The sequence below is a fragment of the Staurois parvus genome, unplaced genomic scaffold, assembly GCF_062004578.1.
Source record: "Staurois parvus isolate SC_StPar_1 unplaced genomic scaffold, SC_StPar_1.0 ptg000187l, whole genome shotgun sequence".
Classification (NCBI taxonomy): domain Eukaryota; kingdom Metazoa; phylum Chordata; class Amphibia; order Anura; family Ranidae; genus Staurois; species Staurois parvus.
The window spans coordinates 7,883,745-7,904,732 of record NW_028317983.1 but is presented as its reverse complement, the minus strand read 5'-3'; the positions used below and the strand labels follow the sequence as shown (position 1 = coordinate 7,904,732).

The 20,988-nt window shown below is 42.3% G+C and overlaps 1 protein-coding gene across 2 annotated transcripts in view; it reads right to left on the bottom strand.

Moving 5' to 3' along the window:
* MTBP (MDM2 binding protein) overlaps window positions 1-20,988 on the bottom strand; it is a 104,493-nt gene that overhangs the window by 60,487 nt on the left and 23,018 nt on the right. For both annotated transcript variants that reach the window (XM_089677544.1, XM_089677543.1), the window contains exons 7-14: window positions 17,872-17,986; window positions 17,292-17,420; window positions 14,807-14,901; window positions 12,783-12,855; window positions 10,817-10,934; window positions 6,040-6,213; window positions 3,664-3,768; window positions 3,410-3,568 (exon numbers count right to left, since the gene is read on the bottom strand). In XM_089677544.1, coding sequence (XP_089533670.1) covers window positions 3,410-3,568; window positions 3,664-3,768; window positions 6,040-6,213; window positions 10,817-10,934; window positions 12,783-12,855; window positions 14,807-14,901; window positions 17,292-17,420; window positions 17,872-17,986 — 968 coding nt within the window. The remainder of the gene's footprint in view (window positions 1-3,409; window positions 3,569-3,663; window positions 3,769-6,039; window positions 6,214-10,816; window positions 10,935-12,782; window positions 12,856-14,806; window positions 14,902-17,291; window positions 17,421-17,871; window positions 17,987-20,988) is intronic.

The following is a 20,988-nucleotide window of genomic DNA, read 5'->3' as shown; positions in this document are numbered from 1 at the left end:
GTCCCGACGTCACAGGGACCGGAACACGGAAGCCAGATGCCAGCATCAGCCGGAGGAGATGGCCGGGGACGCTGCAGGGGATGCATCGCGGGAGCGCAGGACAAGGTAAGCTCTGCAGGGAATCCCTATGCAACGCCGCATGGTAAGCCCGAGTGTAGCTCGGGGTTACTGCTTTTGGTACTGAAACTTTACCCCGAGCTACACTCGGGAATACCGCCAGGGAGGTTAAGCTATATGGGAAAGGGTATGATATTTATTTATTTATTAAGGTAATGCACTGAGTTTTTCCTTTTTTTTTTGTTTTAGGTAATTTGTTGTCCGTTTGAGAGCCAGTGGAGGGGCTCGGCACCAAAGTATCCGATAAGTTGGACTGTGGACACAAAGTTTATTGGAGTGACTTTATTTACACGATTTTTGGATATAAGTGATTTATAGTTTTATTTTATCTTTTTGGGATTGTATACATTTTGAATATTTTTTTGATACGCACTTTAGAATATTTGGTTTCATTATAGGGGTTCATGTGTTTAGGGCTATTTATTTACATATTGGATTTTTGTGAAGATACGCTCACCGGCCACTTTATTAGGTGCACCTTGCTAGTGCCAAGAAAATTTCCTCCATTTCCATCATTACACCACCACCAACCTGAGCCATTGATACAAGGCAGGATGGATCCATGCTTTCGTGTTTACAGCAAATTCTGACCCTACCATCTGAATGTTGCAGCAACCAGTCTTCCCATTCTCCTCTGATCTCTGACATCAACAAGGGATTTTTGTACACACAATTGCCATCCACTGGGTATTTTCTTTTTTTCAGACCATTCTCTGTAAACCCTAGAGATGGTTGTGTGTGAAAATCCCAGTAGATCAGCAGTTTTGAAAAACTCAGACCAGCCTGTCTGGCACAAACAACCATGCCACGTTCAAAGTCAATTAAATCCCCTTTCATCCCCATTCTGATGCTGGGTTTGAACTTCAGCAATTGTCTTCACCACGTCTAGATGCCTAAATGCATTGAGTTGCTGCCATGTGATGGGCTGACTAGCAATTTGGGTTGCCAAGCAATTGAACATGTGTACTTAATAAAGTGGCTGGTGAGTGTATTTTCCTGTATGCAACCGGTTTCATTGATACCATACACGTACTACATTAATTCCACAGAGGGAGACCTGCATATGCCCCCACCATGAGACCAAAATGGATTTGTCCTAGAAGATTGAGGTTTTTGACACAAAACAAATGTGGCTGTGCACAACCTTTGAAACAGTATCTTTTAACAGTAGATGCAAACTCTAAGGGCTGGTTCACACCATGAATTTCACTGGAACAGGCTGTGTGTTCCTGTGCTATTCAAATGCAATCCAAATGCAGTGCAGGTTCAAATGAATGGCTGAAATCATTCCAGACTGCACCAAAAGTGCATACACTACTTTAAAAAACACACTGTACTGCGTTTACGACCTGCATTTGGGGTTAACGCTGACAACCGCTGCCGATCGCAAGTGCAGTGCGTGTTGAACGCGGTACGGGAAACGCACACTGAACACGTTCTGGTGTGAACTGGCCCTAATGGAATGACATTAAGAGCTTTATTTATAAAGCTGCAGCATTCCCTTACCACAGTCATACCCTCGCAAAAAAAAAAAAAAAAAATGAAAGGACACACACACTTATAAAGCCTAGTGGTGGGACACTGAGAGCAGCATAGTACTAGTAAAATCAGGAGAGAAAGAAAAAAGCCAGGAGGAGAGCCCAGTTACCTGTCAAGGTCATGCAATCAGCCTTTCCTCCACTCACAGTTTTCTCTCCACTGTGTTAAACAGAAAGAACTCTTACACCACAAGGCAACATATTGTGGCCTGCATTTTAGGAATGGGCTATAAAAACACAGGTAGTGTGGACTTTCATCCTTTGTTGCATTTCAGCACTACTGATTGCTTGCAGCCCTTTCCTGACTAAAGCTACGTTCACACTAGCCTTGTTAGCAAGCGGCAGACAGGCGTTTGGGAAGCGTTTTTACAGTTTTCCAAACGCCTGGGAAAATTCTGCACATTGCAGCACATAGTGCTGTTCAAACGGGAGCATTAGCGTCGTGGCAAAACGGACGCCTCTGGTCGAGTCAGGAGGAGTTGAAGCCTCCTATTTGAGTCTATGGTGCCGCTCCGCAAACACCCGGCTGGCGTTTGCGGTGCGGTTGCGGGGCGTTTGCGGAGCGGTAACACCATTCAAACTTCATTATAGGTGTTTGTGGGGCGTTTTTAATGCTTAGCAAGTGCCTAGCAACCCCCGCTAAACCGTGCATGTGGCGTTTGCGGAGCATTAAAAACGCTCCGCAAATGCCGGACCAACGCTTGGCAAACGCTATAAGGGCATTTGGCAAGAGTTGGAAAAACAGTCAAGTGTAAACGAGGCCTAAAGCAGTCCAGTGACTGCTGCTTGGCACATCTCAGGGAAGATTACCCAACAGTGACATAAGTGGTCCATGCCTGCACAATGTGTCCTAAAGCAGCCACATATAGCCACCATCAGAGAGCTATTTGCCTGGGTAACACTGCAGGAGCACATTTGAGAGACAGGAACAAAGACCTTCATGACTAGATCATCAGGCATTTTCTTTTTTTAATTAAAGCTGCAGATTTTTAAATATTGAAAATGGACTTTGGTAAGCTTACCTACATGCTTTCCATGCATAAAAGGTAAAAAAAAAAAAAAAAAACCATCAGTGTGCAGCAGCCCCCCCATAATACTTACCAGTGCTGTGCACAAGAGCCTCAGCTCTCCTGGGTCTCACCCTCCCCATTGGCTGAGACACAGCAGTGGGAGCCCTTTGCACCCACTGCTTTCAATCACAGTCAGTGAGGAGGGAGCGGAAGGGGGAGGGGGCGAACTGTGCTCTGCTGTGTCTTATGGACACAGAGAACGTGGCTAAGGAGCGAGCACACACTAGTGCCCATATATCAAGCAGCTTGCTAAGGGGGCACTGCTCAAGGGGGACCCAAGAGGAGGAGGATTGCAGCTGCTCTGTGCAAAACCACTGCACAGAGCACGTAAGTATAGCATGTTTGTTAATTAAAATAAAAATTGAACATTTAGTATCACTTTAAATAAGATCCAGTGCTCTATGATTATAGGTTTCAATTAGGAAATGTTTACTTCTTGTAGTAGCTTTACAGTGTCAGAACTTCACTGGACACTGAATAATAGAGACTTAAAAACGCGGAATCCAACTGGCAGCTACTTATTGATGAAAATTAAATTTAAAAATACAGTTTTACTTAAGTATAAGAAAATATTGCCATAAACAGTCCAGGTTAAGTAAGGGACTCAACAGCTGTCATTTTAACATATGTCTACCAATATCTCAGAGTATTTGGATGCATCCATTGTCAATACTGGACACTTACCAGCAGGGACAGCTCCGGAGCTGTTGGGTTTTTCATCCTGCTTGTCACTGGGCAACTTGCTTTCATAAATTCTGAAAACTGCATCTCGAGTCAGTTTAAACAAAGTCTTCAATGAGTTAACATTTGCAGGGGCAAGCGGTTGCGCACCATCTTTTCTCTCTGGAAAACAAAAAAAAAATAATCTTTCATAACACGGGGGAAAAGTTCATGGACAGATATGATGATTCAAAGAGAATGTGGCACCCAGTACTTACTGAAAAATTCCTCCAACACTAAGGCCCGAGCATGGGCCAGAGCCCTCTCCCTCATCAAAACCTGATCACCATCCAAAAGAGGTAGATTGCTCAGTGTGCTGCAATCTGAAAAACAGGAACATTAAAGTGGTTGTAAACTCTCACAAATAGCCAGTGAAGTGACTGGCTTCATGTGATACACAGAAAAGAAACAAATCTTCCTACATAAGTTGTACGTGTTTATCTACAGCCGTTTGTCCTTAAAATCCGTTCAAGGTTCAGAATTTATAAACCTTGTCTGAGCTGTCAGAAAACGGGGTGGAGAGCTGAACTTATACTCTGTAGAGCTCAGTGAGGGCAGATCTGAGAGATGATTGGCGGGAAGGGACACACCCCCTTTTACACAGCACACAGGAACAGAGCTGCGGCTGTCAATCTGCTGGAGCTCACTCACCAAATTTTTTGTTGGTGACTCAAGCTGATAGCAGGGGAACAAGGCAGCAGGCAGGAATGACACTTAGTGCTCTAGATTGAGACAAATACACACTATAGAGAGATATGCTTTGTTTATATTTCATGTCTGAGGTTTACAACCACTTCAATTAATCAAGGGATAATTGTAAGCACAGTGGCACAAAGGCAGCTTTTTACACAGACTTTAAAGTCCAACTAAACTCTGACAAAATTTGCTAAATACATCCCAGGTGCATCAAACAAAAAGGTGTGCAATGTCTTACAGTTCATTGGAAAGCAACCACAGCCTCAAGTAGGAAACCCTGTCCCCTGTCAGCATGCTGCATACAAGGGTCCTTGCTCTGTGTGTGAAAGAAGTGGTCTCACTGCAAATTTATGACAACCCCTGCCGGGGGACAAACTGACCATCTGGAAACTTGGGCACTGCCCAAGGGCCCAGGGTCAGTAGGGGGCCCCATGAGATGCCCCTGGTACCTTTTTCATAGGCTTTTTTGATTTTGGGCAAGGACACAGGGGCCCCATGATCCCCTATTGCCCGGGGGCCCCATGAGTTGTCAGTCCGCCCCTGACCCCTGCTGAATCAGACCCAGAGCTCTCTAACAATCAGGCAGCAGGATATTAGTTTATTGCAGAGCTATAGGACTGACTCAGCACAGGGGGTTCTGGACTTCTGCAGAAAGACCACTGCTTCCATACACATAACAAAGATCCCTCTATGCAGAATGGTCACAGGGGACATGCTCTACTACTCAGGCTCTGGTTACTTTACAAAAAGATTTACTGCAAAACTTTGTATACTTTTAGTATATTTAAACTGAAAGTTCATTTATATTTTAGGTGCTGCTGATAAGCCACAAAACGAGTGACTTTAGGACGCTTGCATTTGGTATTCATACCTAAAAGTGTCAATTCATCCAAAACTGATATTACCTAGGATAAACGTATAGTTTTATTTAAAGGAGACCTTAACACCAATGCATGCCTATTATGATAAACCGCCCCAAATAAAGTAAAGTACTTACATAAACATGTGACAGACTGTATTCCTTAGGAAATTCTTGCCCCTATTGTCCTGAAAATCTTTTGACCCACCACTGACAGGATCCATACAAATACACTGGCACCTCTTTCCTAGTCCTGTTGTCAGGACTAGGAAAGAGGTGCCAGTAGTCCAGGGAAAATCTGCATTAACAGTATTTGCAGACTGTGGGCCCCTTCAGCCCCTGCTAGGACCTAGGTTAATGGCAGGGCTGGGGATAGGAACCAACTAAAAGCAGAGACTCCATAGCGTCTGACCTAGTTACATAGAATAAGAGGTCCATTTTCAACACAGCGGGGAAAAGAACTCTCAAATGCATACAGCTTACCATTTGCCCATGTGATTATTTTAACTTAAAAGTGATACTAAAAGCTAAAAACATTTTGTTTTTTACCTTACTGCATTTTCAGTTTCCCTGTGTGAAGGGGAAGAGACGGGAAAGGAAATCAGCAGCACTGTGTATGGCTGCATCTCTTCGCGCCTCTCTTCCACCTCACCCAGGGATTCGAACAGCAGTAGGAACCGATGGCTCTTGCTGCTGTCAATCAAATGCAGTAGAGAGAGAGTGTGTGTGTGAGTGTGTCAAGTCTGAAGCACGGCTCCATAGACACACAAGTCGGGAGTGAGCACACACCATGTGCTCCCTAGCAAATGGCTTGCTATGGGGACACACAAAGAAGAGGAAGAGCCAAGGTCGCCGGCAGGGGACCACTGAAAAGTAGGATCGGGACCACTCTGTGCAATACCATTGCAGAGCAGGGAAGTAGAACAGGTTTGTTATTTAAATTTTTTTTTTTTTTTTAAAAAGGTCAGACTTTAGTAACACTTTAGGATATTTATCTCAATTGGAATGGGTCAGCGACAGAGTCACTCCTTGTACTTACCTGGATTGCCTGTCTTGGGCCCATCATGCAGTCGTTGATGCAGCAAAACAAGCGAGGCAGCTCCATTGATCTGATTGGCAGAGTGAAGCATGGTTGCCTTGCACGCTCCATTTTTTAAACCTTGGACTAAGAAGTAGTAACTGCAATACTCCCCTTTAAGCTTAATCCCTGGAACTAAAGAACACAAGTGCTGATTATAAAGTTACAAATATAGAACACAGTATTGGAATGCAGAGCTTTCATAATGGATTCATAAACTTACAGTCCAAAACATAATTTACATAAAAGAACCACTAATACTGTTCACAAAGAAAGACCCTAAAGTGCCCCTTACTCTTCTTTTTTCCTATCCTTTCCATTTCAATAATTTTTATAAAGAAAGGCTATACAAAACACAAAATGCACATAGTTTCTTTATACACTGCCTAAATTAAAAAAAAAAAAAAAAAAAAAAAAAGGGGGGGGGGCATAGAAAGTCCTTCTTATAGCTTCCAAATGATCCCTAGAGAACAATTGTAAAACTCAACTTCTAACTTTATTAGTCAGATGTTCAAAGTTAAAGGGTAACTCCACTTTTGTGGGGGAAAAAACAAAAACAAACATATACACACACATACAGTTGTGTTCAAAATAATAGCAGTGTGTTGAAAAAAGTGAATAAAGCTCAAAATCCTTCTAATAGCTTTTATTTCCATCCACACAAATGCATTGGGAACACAACACATTCTATTCCAAATCAAAACATGAAGAAAAATATATCAAATTTGTGTTGTTCTTCTAAAAAAATTGAAGAAAAGTGAATATTAGACGGTTAAAAAAAATAGCACTGTTTGTATTCTTCTTTACAAACTCAAACATTCACTATATAAACTGAAAAATGTTTGAAGATTTTGCTTCCCTTTGAATGACTTAATGAATATTTGGTTGTAGTCGCACTGTTTCTGAGAACTGCTGTACATCTGTGTTGTATGGAGTCACCCAACTTCTGGCTCCTGTGATCAGGTATTTCAGCCCAGGATGATTGGACTACATTCCACAGTTCTTCTCTATTTCTTGGTTTTGCCTCAGAAACTGCATTTTTGATGTCACCCCACAAGTTTTCTATTGGATTAAGATCCGAGGATTGGGCTGGCCACTCCATAACGTCAATCTTGTTGGTCTGGAACCAAGATGTTGCACGTTTACTGGTGTGTTTGGGGTCGTTGTCTTGTTGGAACACCCATTTCAAGGGCATTTCCTCTTCAGCATAAGGCAGCATGACCTCTTCAAGTATTCTGATGTATTCAAACTGATCCATGATCCCTGGTATGTGATAAATAGGCCCAACACCGTAGTATGAGAAACATCCCCATATCATGATGCTTGCACCACCATGCTTCACTGTCTTCACAGTGTACTGTGGCTTGAATTCAGTGTTTGGGGGTCGTCTGACAAACTGTCTCCGGCCACTAGACCCAAAAAGAACAATCTTACTTTCATCAGTCCACAAAATGTTGCGCCATTTCTCTTTAGGCCAGTCAATGTGCTCTTTGGCAAATTGTAACCTCTTCAGCACACGTCTTTTTTCCAACAGTGGGACTTTGCGGGGGCTTCTTGCAGATAGCTTGGCTTCACATAGGCATCTTCTAATTGTAACAGTACTCACAGGGAACGTCACACCTTCTTTCATCTTCCTGGAGCTGATTGTTGGCTGAGTCCTTGCCATTTTGGCTATTCTTCTATCCATTCCAATGGTAGTTTTTCGCTTTCTTCCACGTCTTTCAGGTTTTGGTTGCCATTTTAAGGCATTTGTGATCATTTTAGCTGAGCAGCCTATCATTGTCTGCACTTCTTTATATGTTTTACCCTCTCCAATCAACTTTTTAATCAAGGTACGCTGTTCTTCTGAACAATGTCAGGAAAGACCCATTTTCCTCAGAATTTCAGAGAGAAATGCACTGTAACCAGCATGTCCAACATTTGCTGCCTTCCTTCCTTCCTTAAATAAGGGCAATAATTGCCACCTGTTTTTCAAAGAATGAATGACCTCACTAATAGAACCCCACACGGCTATTATTTTGAACATGCCCCTTTCAATTAGTGATTCAATAACACAGAATCAGCAGCATGCATGTCATGACTGTTGGGTTTGTTGGATTTCTATTACTCTACTACACCTGCTAGTAAATTATTTGCCATGTAGAAATATAATTTCTACCAAAAACAGTGATTGATCAGGTTAGTGATGTCTGACTGCTATTATTTTGAACACACCTGTATATATGTGTATATATATATCTATATATATAGATATATATATATATACACACACACATATAATAAATTGCTACACAAGTCCTATAAAATCCAATGCAATATGGCTTCCTGGAGGTGTCCTGTACTCAGATGCTTGTATGATTGGCTTACTGATTTTCCCAGATGTCTAAGATACCAGTCAGATTTTGGGCATACTCTGCAACAAACAATGTCACTTTAGAAGCAATTTCCCTTTGGGAGTATCTCACTAAAAGAGATACAGACCCTGGAACCTTCCTCATTAGAGCTCTGAAAGCTGATTGATAATTATAAAGTCACTTCCATACAAATTCACTTTGGACATGGACACAGACAAACAGCTATTTCTTCAGCAAAACAAAAGGTAGGAATCTGCAACATTTGTTAATATCCATGCAATATACAGAGATCACTTAGAAGGGGGTGTTTTTTTTTTTGTGACCATTCAATGTACTGACCATGTTGTGGCTGAAGCCTCAACAATGTAAGCAAAACACAGATCAAAAACAGTTTCACTGCGGTCGTTTTTTGGATCTGTGCAAAGGTTTAGTTTTTTCACAGGTTTCTGCTCTACTACTGCTGTGTTAAACATGGATGCATGAACATGGAAAAACATGGATGCAACCACAGGGGGATTACTGGCATTTTCATAGCAATTTTAAATGTAATCTTGTTAATGACCTGTAACGGCCCAATGTCCGCCAGTGCTGACGACAAAGTCCCATAACTAAACCAAACCACTCCGAGGTTTCATTCTGACACAGAGAGCTGACAGCCAGAAATGACACCTTCCAGACCTCTCTCTAATAAACTGCGTGCAGTACTCAAATGGCATTGTAGAGGCCAAAGGATTTTCCGTCTTTAAAAGTTAACCAGCTCATGCCTTTTCTTTTGTATTTGTACTAGTTGCATTTTAAAACCTTCCTACCTGCACCTTGTGTTTTTCACCTGCACTGATCATGTAGTTTCATGGTGTCATATGTTGCTCTGTATGCAGAGTCTAGTAGAGTAAATCATCACACCTCTGTGTCCGAAATTTGTTTGTTACATAAAGCACGCGGCATGGCACTGCATAGGTGAATGCATCACCTTAGTATATAGTCTAAGCACCAGATCACACCCCATGCTCCGTGTTCCTGTGTGATTCAGCTCAATTCAATTTTTCAACCATTAATTCATTTGAATGAGCTGAAATAGCACTGGCTCGCATCAAAAGTAGTGCATGCACTACTTTTAAAAACAAACATACTGCTACTGGATCACATGGTACTGCGGTACCATGAAATCTGGTGCAGGGAAAACAATCACACTGCAATTGGAATCTGCGTTGGTTTGGAGAGTCATTAGGAATCTATTGAAACCCACAGCAGATTGCACACCCAGTGCACTTGTAATGCGTTGCAGGATATGCTCACGCAATTGGAATGCGGGTTTCCAGCACCACGATCTAGTCTTAACGAGCTCAAAAGAGCCAATTGTGAAGAAACTACATATTCCCACAATCCCTGGGTTTCTCAGGCTAGTGCTGGGGCAGGTGAAAGCAATTAACAGAGCTTACCATGCTAGAAGAGATGTGGTTGTTTCATACAATTAGCACATATTTGTGATGCAACACAGAAATGGCTAGGCAGGCATGTGGCCCGGAATATGAAGCGGTTTGTCTTGCTGGTGAACAGGGACAAGTTTGCTGAATGAACACAGACATAGGGGAATCGATTAGCCTCCAAACTGCAGCCACATGTGAGCCCATCATTATAAGGCAAGGGATAATAACTACACCAATGCCTAGTTAAATCAAAAACATTTAAAACTGTACAATGCCTTTAAATATAATTAAAAATTCTCCTTTTTTGTTTTTTTTCCATAAAAATTTTTTTTTTACTTTTTAATTTTTACCCGGATTTCAGTTTCGACAATGGGCTATGCTATAGACAAACAAATGAAACCAGCACTTAAATCTTCATGCAGACCAGGGAATTGAGAATGCCAAAAACGAGGAGGTGCTGCCCTTCAAAGACTGGGAATCCTGAATACTGGTAAACAAAAACAGACAAGGGCGCACTCTCATCATGCATTACCGTGGAGACCCACGTATTTATTAAATGAAATAAAATATACTCACAAACCAATGAGAATAAAAAAAACAGAAAAATGATCCGCAACAGCAGCGGATGCAATACTGTGCCCTTGGTGTGGATAATCTGACGCGTTTCGGGATTCAGTCGTTTTTGGTATTTAGGTCAGGGTCCAGCAGGCACACTTTTAGCTCTGAGGAAGGGATTCCGTTTCCCAAAACGCGTCAGCTTATCCACACCAAGGGCACAGTATTGGATCCGCTGCTGTTGCGGATCATTTTTCTGTTTTTTATTCTCATTGGTTTGTGAGTATATTTTATTTCATTTAATAAATACGTGGGTCTCCATGGTAATGCACGATGAGAGTGCGCCCTTGTCTGTTTTTGTTAATGGGCTATGCTGCAGAGATCACAAATCAGAATGCTCACCTTTGATGTCTTTTGGCTTCCTGGACATGTACTCCTTCCACTTCCTTGAACTACGCTGTGACTCAGGAGGTAGAGGAAGACTGCACACATTACATGACAGCAGAAGTACAGCCCCGACCTGGAATAAACAAAGTACTGCATGATTTGCTTTACCGATTTAAAAATATGAATTCTAGCACAAAGGGAACAAAGAGGTTACCCCTCCAAAATGTCAGCCATTTCAAACTATCCTCAGACAGAAGTTGCACAACAATGTACAGCTTATTAACCACTTCCAGTCCGGACACTTTTACCCCCTTCCTGTCCAGGGCAATTTTCAGCTTTCAGTGTTATCACACTTTGAATGACAATTGTGCGGTCATCCAACACTGTACCCATATTACATTTTTGAGACAGATAAAGCTTTATTTTGGTGGTATTTATTCACCACTGGGATTTTTATTTTTTTTGCTATGTAAATTAAAAAGTCCAAAAATTTTGAAGAAAAAGTGTTTTTCTTATAAAATTTTGCAAATAAATAATATTTCATCATAAATCTTGGCAAAAATGTATTCCGTTATATTTTTAGTAAAAAAAAATAACCCAAATTAGTTTATAACCAAAAATTATAATTTTTTAACTTTTTTTATTTATTTTACATACTGTCACCCTAGCAGTACAGTGTCACCATGGTGACACTGTACTACTTGTGGGAGGTGATGAATTTTTTTTTTTACACTGATTGCTTTTACACCCATAAAGGATGTAAAGGCAATAATTTCTCCTTCTCTCTGGCTGCATTCTTGAAGCCATTGAGAACTACTGAGTGAGCTGTGATTGGTCACAGCTTGTCACATGGTACAAGGCTGTTGTGAATAGCCTTGTACCATGTGACCTCTGTGATCATTCACAGATTTCACATGTAGTAAGCAATGATGTCAGAAGTGACATCTTGCTTACTACTCTGCATGTGATCACTGATTGGCCAATCAGTGATCACATGATCGGGACCTCGTACAGAGGTCCCGTCCGTCCGACAGTGGGCACCGGATCGCGGTGCTGCGCGCTCCCAGGGAGCGCACACAAGCAGGGTGCGGGGAGGCCGTTTATAAACGGCCACCCGACCCTGCACTGCCACCGTCCGGCAGTTTGTATACAACGGCCGGATGGGAGGTGGTTAAAGCAGATCTTGCAGTAAAATGCAGCACTTCCTGGACATGAGAATTTGTAAAGCTGTCTACCTTCTCTGACTTTTCTTCCCAAGTCTCTTAATATCATTGCCCCAGAAGCATGATGACCTGTGAACTCCACTCTCTGTTTGGCTCTTTCCATACAGCTACATAGTGGGTGAGAAGTGATGATTCTCAAATGACTAGAATAACTCTTTGGAAGAGCCAGTGAAGACTTGGCTATGTGTCAAATCACACTGCAAGAGTAATGATACTAAACCCAATAACAAAAAATGTATTATATTGCAGCTTACCAGTGCTTACACACAGTGGCTGCATTTCTTATTTCCCCTTTATTTTCACCTGGTGATCCTGTCAGTAACACTTCCTGTCCTAAGAGAACAATGCTCACTCACTGTACCGCATCTATGAAGGCGCAGCGGTATCCCCTACGGCTAAAAGTGTGTTGAGACTACAAAACACCTGCCCCTCTTTGTATCATAGTGTAGGAGTTCTGTAGTCCAAAAGAGAACTGGGCAGGGCTACTAAACACTAATTGCCTGTGCTCTACTGAAATACCACAGTGCACAGGAATTTAGGAGCTCACCGGATTTTTTGAAGGATCATCAGGTATTTCTCTGTACTTGTAACCATTTTAAAAAGAGACAAAATATGTGGAAATATGTATAGATTTGAAAGATTTACTCCATGTTTTTTCAATATAAGCTTTAAAAATGCCAGTCCAAATAATGTCAACTAAAAAAGTGCAAAAGAAAGATATTAAATATAATATTGTGGAGACCCATTCAGCCAGGTACCTTGTCATTCAATGAGCACAACTGATCCAGCATCAGCTTAGATTTTCCTTGCAGTGAATTTCTTGTCAGACACCTGATGGTAGTTAAAGAAATGAAGAGTAAAGTGACCCTGACCTAGATATCTTTTAAAAGCTCATGTTTCAGGCTGTAAGGCAGCGGTTCTCAACCTGTGGGTCGCGACCCCTTTGGGGGTCGAACAACCCTTTCACAGGGGTCTCCTAAGACCATCAGAAAACACATATTTCCGATGGTCTTAGGAACCGAGACACCGCTCCGCTATCAGTATCCAGGCGGGTCCGCCCACATGCAGATACGTCCACATTTCCCTGGACCTCGATGTGTGCGCGGGATTACATGCCGCCCCTGTCATCTGGCCACATCCCCAGGATCACTCAACAGCTCCGCCTCCTCGCCAGTGATTGGCCGCCGGAACTGTAGCTCAGGAGAGGCACACAGGCGGCCAATCACTGGCAAGGAGGAGGAGCCGAGCAGCAGCATGAAGATCAAAGAAGATCAAGCAAGGGAGCGGCTGGAGAAGGAAGACAGCTGACAGGTAAGTGTCTGTAGCGTGCAGATGGTGCTGCTGCAGCCAGGTATGCTGGCTGTAGATGGGAGAGGGAGGGAGCGAGCCCAGGCTGGAGCAGGAGTTAGCAAGGTAAGTATCATTGGTGTCAGTAGGAGGAATAGTGCCCCATCATTGGTGTCACGAACACCAATGATGGGGCACTATTCCTCCCACTGACACCAATGATGGGGCACTATTCCTCCCACTGACACCAATGATGGGGCACCATTTCCTCCCCCCCCGGCCCCCACTGACCCCAACGATGGGGAATTTTTCCTCCCCCCACTGACCCCAACGATGGGGCACTATTCCTCCCCCCACTGACCCCAACAATGGAGCACTATTCCTCCCCCCACTGACCCCAACGATGGGGCACTACTCCTCCCACTGCAAAATTACAGTTATGAAGTAGCAACAAAAATAATTTTATGGCTGGGGGTCACCACAACATGAGGAACTGTATTAAAGGGTCGCGGCATTAGGAAGGTTGAGAACCACTGCTGTAAGGGGATTAGATTCTGTCCAAGTGGGGGTTAAACCCTACCTTCCCTGACTGAGCTCCATCTCTGACCTCTGTTTTTTACAAAAAGGCACTCTAAGCAAGTAGAGATATGTGACATTGTAAGGGTTGGACAAAGAGCTAAAGGAATTCCACCTGCTAATGCTCCTTTACACTGCACCTGGCTGCGGGTTGCAGAGTTCCACGGAGAAGCTCGTGCCCTGTGCAGTAGTGTTTGGAAGGGACAGAGCAGGTGCAGAGAGGACAGGGAAGCAGGAGAGTAGCTTTAATGACAGGTTATTTCTCTCTATAGAAGCATGTGGGTGCCAACTGGGAGCATGCATGCCAAGGAGGCTTAATGGCAACCTGCAAGGTGATGGACCCACCTGAGAACAGTACCCAAGAAGAAAAGAATTTTGAGATGCGGAAAGCAAAAGCAGACAATGGCTTAAATCAACAATTACAAAGCAAATATGGTTGCGGTCTGACTGCTGAGAACGGAGTGGTCAAAAACTGCTGATTGTTCAGTTCTCAGTCTTCAGACAGATCATAACGGTCAGTCAACAGCTTTTCACTCTGCCCCTCCAGCTCTCACTGGAGCACTAGGCTGTAGTGGGGGCGGGTGTGGCTAGTTCAGGCTCTCAGTGGCTCGCTGAGAGGCTAACCAGCTGCCGGTCAGGCTTCTGGGCAGATACCGACAAAACGGTCAGGATCCTTGCAGAGTATGGAGCAGCTCTATGGTGTCAGCTGACAGAGGGTTTTAGTCTACAGGACAGGCAGTCAAGGACACAGAAGGAAAAAAAAAACAAAAAAACATTTGACAGTGGTTTCAAACTTTACCTTTAGATGTACTTTAAATTAGTAAAAAAGCACTATATAGAGGACTGTTAGCATTGTCACAGGAGCAGAATCGCAAATAATAATAAAAAAAACAAACAGAGCTTAGGAAACCAAGGATACAGTTCATATACATGGTCCGATATGAAATATTTTGGAAGTTCTGACATCTCCACCATTTGTACAAACTGCAATGATGTGCCATAGTAATGGAAGACCTGTTAAAAGAAGCATAAATTAAGCGTTAATCAAACTTCATCATTCTATTTGTAGGAGGATGTGTGAGTTCAGTCACTGTTGCTTCCTAGTTCTCTCTACAGTATCTGGCAGATAGGTTTCCCCTTCCAATTTTCAAGTAAATTCAGTGCACAAAGGTTTTACCCTTGCTGTATGATTCTCATTTTAGAATAGAAATTATATATAAAAACCTACTACTTGACATTCAGACAAAACAACATTACACGCACGCACGCACGCACACACACACGCGCGCGCGCATTGGGCTGCCTGCTTTTACACGCACATGAACTTTAATGGCCCCCCAGTCTTAGTCCGTAGGGTTCAATATTGAGTTGGCCCCACCCTTTGCAGCTATAACAGCTTCAACTCTTCTGGGAAGGCCGTCCACAAGGTTTAGGAGGGTGTCTATGGGAAGGTTTGACCATTTTTCCAGAAGCGCATTTGTGAGCTCAGGCACTGTGGCACATGTAACATGTTCCGAATGCTGCAGCCACTGCCTAATGGCACCTTTGCCCATCCTGTGACAGTCACTACTCTAAGCAACAAAACACACAACACACACATCTCCATAGTATCAACAGTGTTGTAATGCCTGCATTTTCGGGGAGTGTGTCTGGAACAGCTGATGGTTTTAACCATTTCCATACCGGGCACTTTTACACCTTCCTGCCCAGGCCATTTTTCAGGTTTCAGCGCTCTCACACTTTGAATGACAATTGCGCGGTCATACAACACTGTACCCAAACTAAAATTTTATCATTTTCTTCACACAACTAGAGCTTTCTTATGGTGGTATTTAATCACCGCTGGGGTTTTTATTTTTTGCTAAATTAACAAAAAAAGACAGAAAATTTTGAAAAAAAAAAAAAACCACGTTTTTCTTTGTTTCTGCTATAAAAGTTTGCAAATAAATAATTGTTCTTCATAAATTTAGGCCGAGATGTATTCTGCTACAGGTCTTCGGTGAAAATAACCCAAATTAGGATGTATTTTTTAGCTTGTAGGAAAGTTATAGAGTTTACAAACTATGAGATAGATCTGAATATTGATCAGTCCTGAAGTACTGACAGCCAAACTAATTTCTTGAGGTCCAAGAATGTCAGAAAAGTACAGATATCCCCCAAATGACCCCTTTTTGTAAAGTAGACAGTCCGACGTACTTCATAAGAGGCATGGCGAGATTTTTGAAGTTGTATTTTATTGTCATAATTTTTCGGAAAATTAAAAAAATGTAAAAAAATATTTTCACTATTTTTTTTTTTTACATACTGTCACCAGTGCAGTACAGCGTCATCATATAACTAGCATGGCAGTGATCAGGGACACTGACTGGTGACAGTATGAAAAAAAAAATATATATAATTTGTTTTAATATTGTTAATTTTTTATTACATATTTTTCTCTTTTTTTAAAGATTTTTTTATATTTCACTATGACCAAAGTAGTATAATGTTACCATAGTAACATTGCACTACTTTGGGGAAGTGATCAGTATTTTTTTTTTTTTTTTTTTTCTTTATACAATTTGCTTATAGCAAAGAATTACTTTGCTATAAGCAAGCATTTACCTGAATGACATTGATTCATTCAGGGCTTGTTTTTCTTCTTTTTTTTTTTTGGAGCTTAGCTGTGATTTGGCCACGGCTAATCACATGACACAGCTGGGCTGTGATTAGCCCAGCTTGTGCATGTGATCGCTGTGACCATTCACAGCTAGCCACACTAGTATACAATGGATGGCATGAATGAAGCCATCCATTGTATACAACTGTCATGTGACCTGCTGTGATTGGTCACAGCAGGTCACATGGTACCGGCAACGGGGCCGGTACTCAGATCTGTCATCGGCCGTGTCCGAGGTACACGGCCGGTGACAGTGCAAACTGCGCATACCCGTGAGGACGCCATATGGCGTCCACCCGGAACGCTGAAGGATTTTGCTGGCCGCCAAATGGCCATTGGCCAGGCAGCTAATGGTTAAAGTTAAGTTTCACTAGGTTTACACGTGATGAATGGAAAAGTTCATTTTGAAAAGGCTGCGGCTAGCTTTAGGGCTCTCGTTCACTCAATGCTGCAGAGACATCAGTTTTTCTGTACACGTTCTGCTAGGGCACAACAAAATCAGTTCTCTATGTGCCCTGTTCACACCACAGCACTAATATCACATGCAGATTTTTTCTGTGCACTCTTCAACGTGTCTAAAACTCATTGAGGAGCGCATGAAAACTGATGTCTCTGCAAGTGAGATCTGTGCATCAGTTTTTCAGCATGGATGGTGTGAACGAGGTCTGCTTAAAGATACTGTCTTGGAATGAACACAAATCAAATGCTACAATTTATCATATATCCCACAATCGAACATACATACCTCAGGTAGTACAAAATTCTTGTCCTTATGGCGATTTATCATACTGCTGTGTCTCAGGAAATGTGATGGGGTAACAACATCACAAGAAGATCTCAGACAAAAATCTGGAAATTCTACTTCTGAACTAAGCTGAAAATAAAACATTTCCATGGTAAGTCAATATTAAAGGCAAGCCAAAAATAAAGTATTGAATATTATTTAAACTTTAAGTATACAAGAACTCACATAAACAAGTATCCCACAGGGGCCTACAAGCACCTTCACCCTTCCTTTTGATATTTACATCAAACCTAAAACATGGGGTGCTAGAATTTGCACATTTTGATATCAAGTCAGTCTAGATCTGGCCCACTCCTTCCTGCAACTTGCTATTACTTCCGGTGGCTGCCGATCATGTCGAAGAACAAATAAAGAGATGCAGAAGATGTGTTGAGATTGAGGAGGAGCACCACCTCAATTCTCTGCATATCAGAGCCTCAGATTTTGGGTGTAGTTAAGGGTAACTGTCACTAAATTTCAAACCCAAAACCTATACTTGATGCTTAAGAAACAAAAACAACATCATAAAAAAAAAATTTACCTTACGCTCATATATTTCAGTAGAGCCTCTCCATAACTCTTGTGGATCAACTGAATTCCTAAGACATTCAGGGGCAACTATAGAAGCAGAAAGGTAATTCGATATCTTGTGCCACCTGCAAGAATGCATACTTTAAGGTAACTTACACTTTTATCAAATTACTTCTCATAAATAAACCTTTGAAAACGAAATATCTTAGTGATTAAAGAAACCTATGCCAATAGAAAAGCTCCTAAAATGCCAATTGCCGGTCTAGCACTGCTGATCCAATGGCTTCACGGACCTAAAACCAGGATGCAAATTGAGAGTTCTAGGTTTGCTCTGCCTTCCAAGGGTCATGCTGCATGTTCCAGGCCAGTGATCCCAAATGCACAAAAGAGTTAGAGGATCAGGTATAGCTAACAGGCAAAATAACATTTTTAGAAGGAAGTTCGTAATAGTGGTTTCTGTATTTCAATTTTGGCCTTTGAAAGTCCAGCATAGCAAGAAATATAGTCTGATAAGGGCAGTTAACATGTACCTTGCCGTTCCTTGCGTGATCCCATCTAACAGTATCTGCACAAAGCGACTGCCCATCACAGCTCTCTAGCAATCCCTAGATAGCCGACGTAAAAATCCACTTTGCCTTAAGAATTCAGATCTGCAATGTGTGTGTATGGAGAGTGTACTTAGAACACACAATATCTCTCCTTTCCCGAGAAGTCTGAATTATTATTTAACAAAACATTTCAGTAAATCATTTTCATTGTATCTGGACAGAATTAACGACTTCCTGTCCGGACACTTTTACCCCCTTCCAGTCCAGGGCAATTTTCAGCTTTCAGCGCTATCACACTTTGAATGACAATTGCGCGGTCATGCAATACTGTACCCATATGAATTTTTTACCATTTTTTGGAGACAGATAAAGCTTTATTTTGGTGGTATTTATTCACCGCTGGGATTTTTATTTTTTTTACTATGCAAGATGAAAAAGTCCAAAAATTTTGAAAAAAAGTGTTTTTTTTATAAAATAAATAATATTTCATCATAAATCTTGGTCAAAATTTATTCCGTTTTTTTTTAGTAAAAAAAAAAATCCAAATTAGTTTCTAACCAAAAATTATAATTTTTAAACATTTTTTCTTACATTTTTATTTATTTTTTTTATTATTTTTAATTTTTTTTTACATACTGTCACCCTAGCAGTACAGTGTCACCATGGTCAATCAGTGATCACATGATCGGGACCTCGTACAGAGGTCCTGTCCGACGATCGGTGTTTCACTGTGTCCGGAGGACACAGCGGGCACCTGATCGCGGTGCTGCGCGCTCCCAGGGAGCGCACACAGCTAGAAAAGGCGGGTGCCATTTATGAACGGCAACCCGCCCCTGGACTGCCACCGCCCTGCCGTTTATAAACAGCAGGCGGACGGCAAGTGGTTAAGGGATATCTGAAATAAGGTAAAGTAAACTTTTACAGAGCAATTTACATCTGCTGTCTGGAGCAGTCGAGGTACCCTGGCTGCTTACACCATGTATCCCAGGCTCTGCTGTCTAACCTGCAGAGCCAGGACGGCCAAAGGTGGGTGGAACAGAGGGAGACCAGTGAACATTCATTCACTGATCTCCCATTCAGCGAATCATCAGGGAAACGACGTGTAGATTACATCACTTCCAGGTTCGTCTGTCATTTTCCCCAACTGCTGTGGCCAAGGGAGAATGGAGTATGATCTATGCTATCACTTTATTAGCTTTAGTGGAAGGCAGGGGAGACATCAGGGGTTTAGAGTGGTAGAAAAACTCGCTTTTTATACTTTTACCTACAGATAAGCTTACTAGTAGGTAAAATGAATATCTCCTAAACGTGCACCATTGAGGAGATATTCGTTCTTTTTGAGAGCTGGCGCATGGGTTCTCAAGGAACAGCATACTCGTGCCTTTCCTTCCGAGCACTGTGCTGTGGCCTGGGACTCCCGCATGCATACGCGGGAGTGACATCATCGTGGCTTGGCCAGTCAGAAGGCTGGACCTCGCAAACCCAGAAGGAAGACCGGGTGAAGACTGAAACCTCTCCAAGGTGACGGCGTGCCGCTGGAGGGTTTCTTTTTAAGGCAAGTCCTTCATAATGTGCTAGTATGTGATGCATACTAGCACATTATGACATTACCTTGCAGGGGATTTTTTTATTTTTCACCTTTAGCTGCAGTTTACTACCGCTTTAACAGATCCCAGATGTCTCAGTAAAGAGAAACTGTCACACCTAAATTGTCCCTCCCTTTGTGATAGCTATAAAGTTCATTATAAAAAATAAATACATGTAAATAAAAGCTTGTAAAAAAAGTAACAAGAAATTTTAAAAGTTCATGTCCCTACAGGTTTGGTATGTTCGGTATCAATTTATGTGTTGCAACCTCATCTTTTATAGAAAGGTAGGCAACCTTAAAGAGGAGGAAATCTACCTGAACAACATGAGAGAAGTAAAAAGATCAGCAGGCAGTGTCCCCTCCTCACAACTGATTTAAACGTCTAATTGCCGTACTACCGTGTCACAATCGCATACATTGCACAGCATTCATGGGTTTAAATCAGGTAGTGAGGAAGCAACCAATCGCCTCCTCCCTACCTGTCAAACACACTCGGATCACTTTTCAGGAGGAGCAGCAGTGCCTACTTCACTAGTGAATGTGCCCTTAGTTGCATTCAGCAGCAGCACCCTTAGGGCTCATTCAAACGGAAAGTTGGGGGGTGGTAAAAGCCTGCAACTGAGTCAGGGTTTTACCACCCCCAATCCCTACCCCATTTAACTACTGAGGCAGCAGTCAAAGGTGTACACAGTAATTAACCCCCCTGTTGCTTTTAGTGGATGCCAGCACCTGCCAATCACAACCCATTCAAGTAAATAGGGCCACTCTGCATGTGTCTCTATTATGTCCAGTGTATTGTTTCACACTGACCTGAATATTTCTTATTCCCTGGTCCACTATGGAGACCGCTAGCCGGGATAAGATGTGCAGTGCAGTTGGTATCACTCCACATGGGACAGGAGCCAGCACTACAGATGAGGCATCGGCTTATGTGGCTCTTGATCCTCACTATAACTCCTACTTTACGTTTAAGTCCCTCTGCATTGCACTC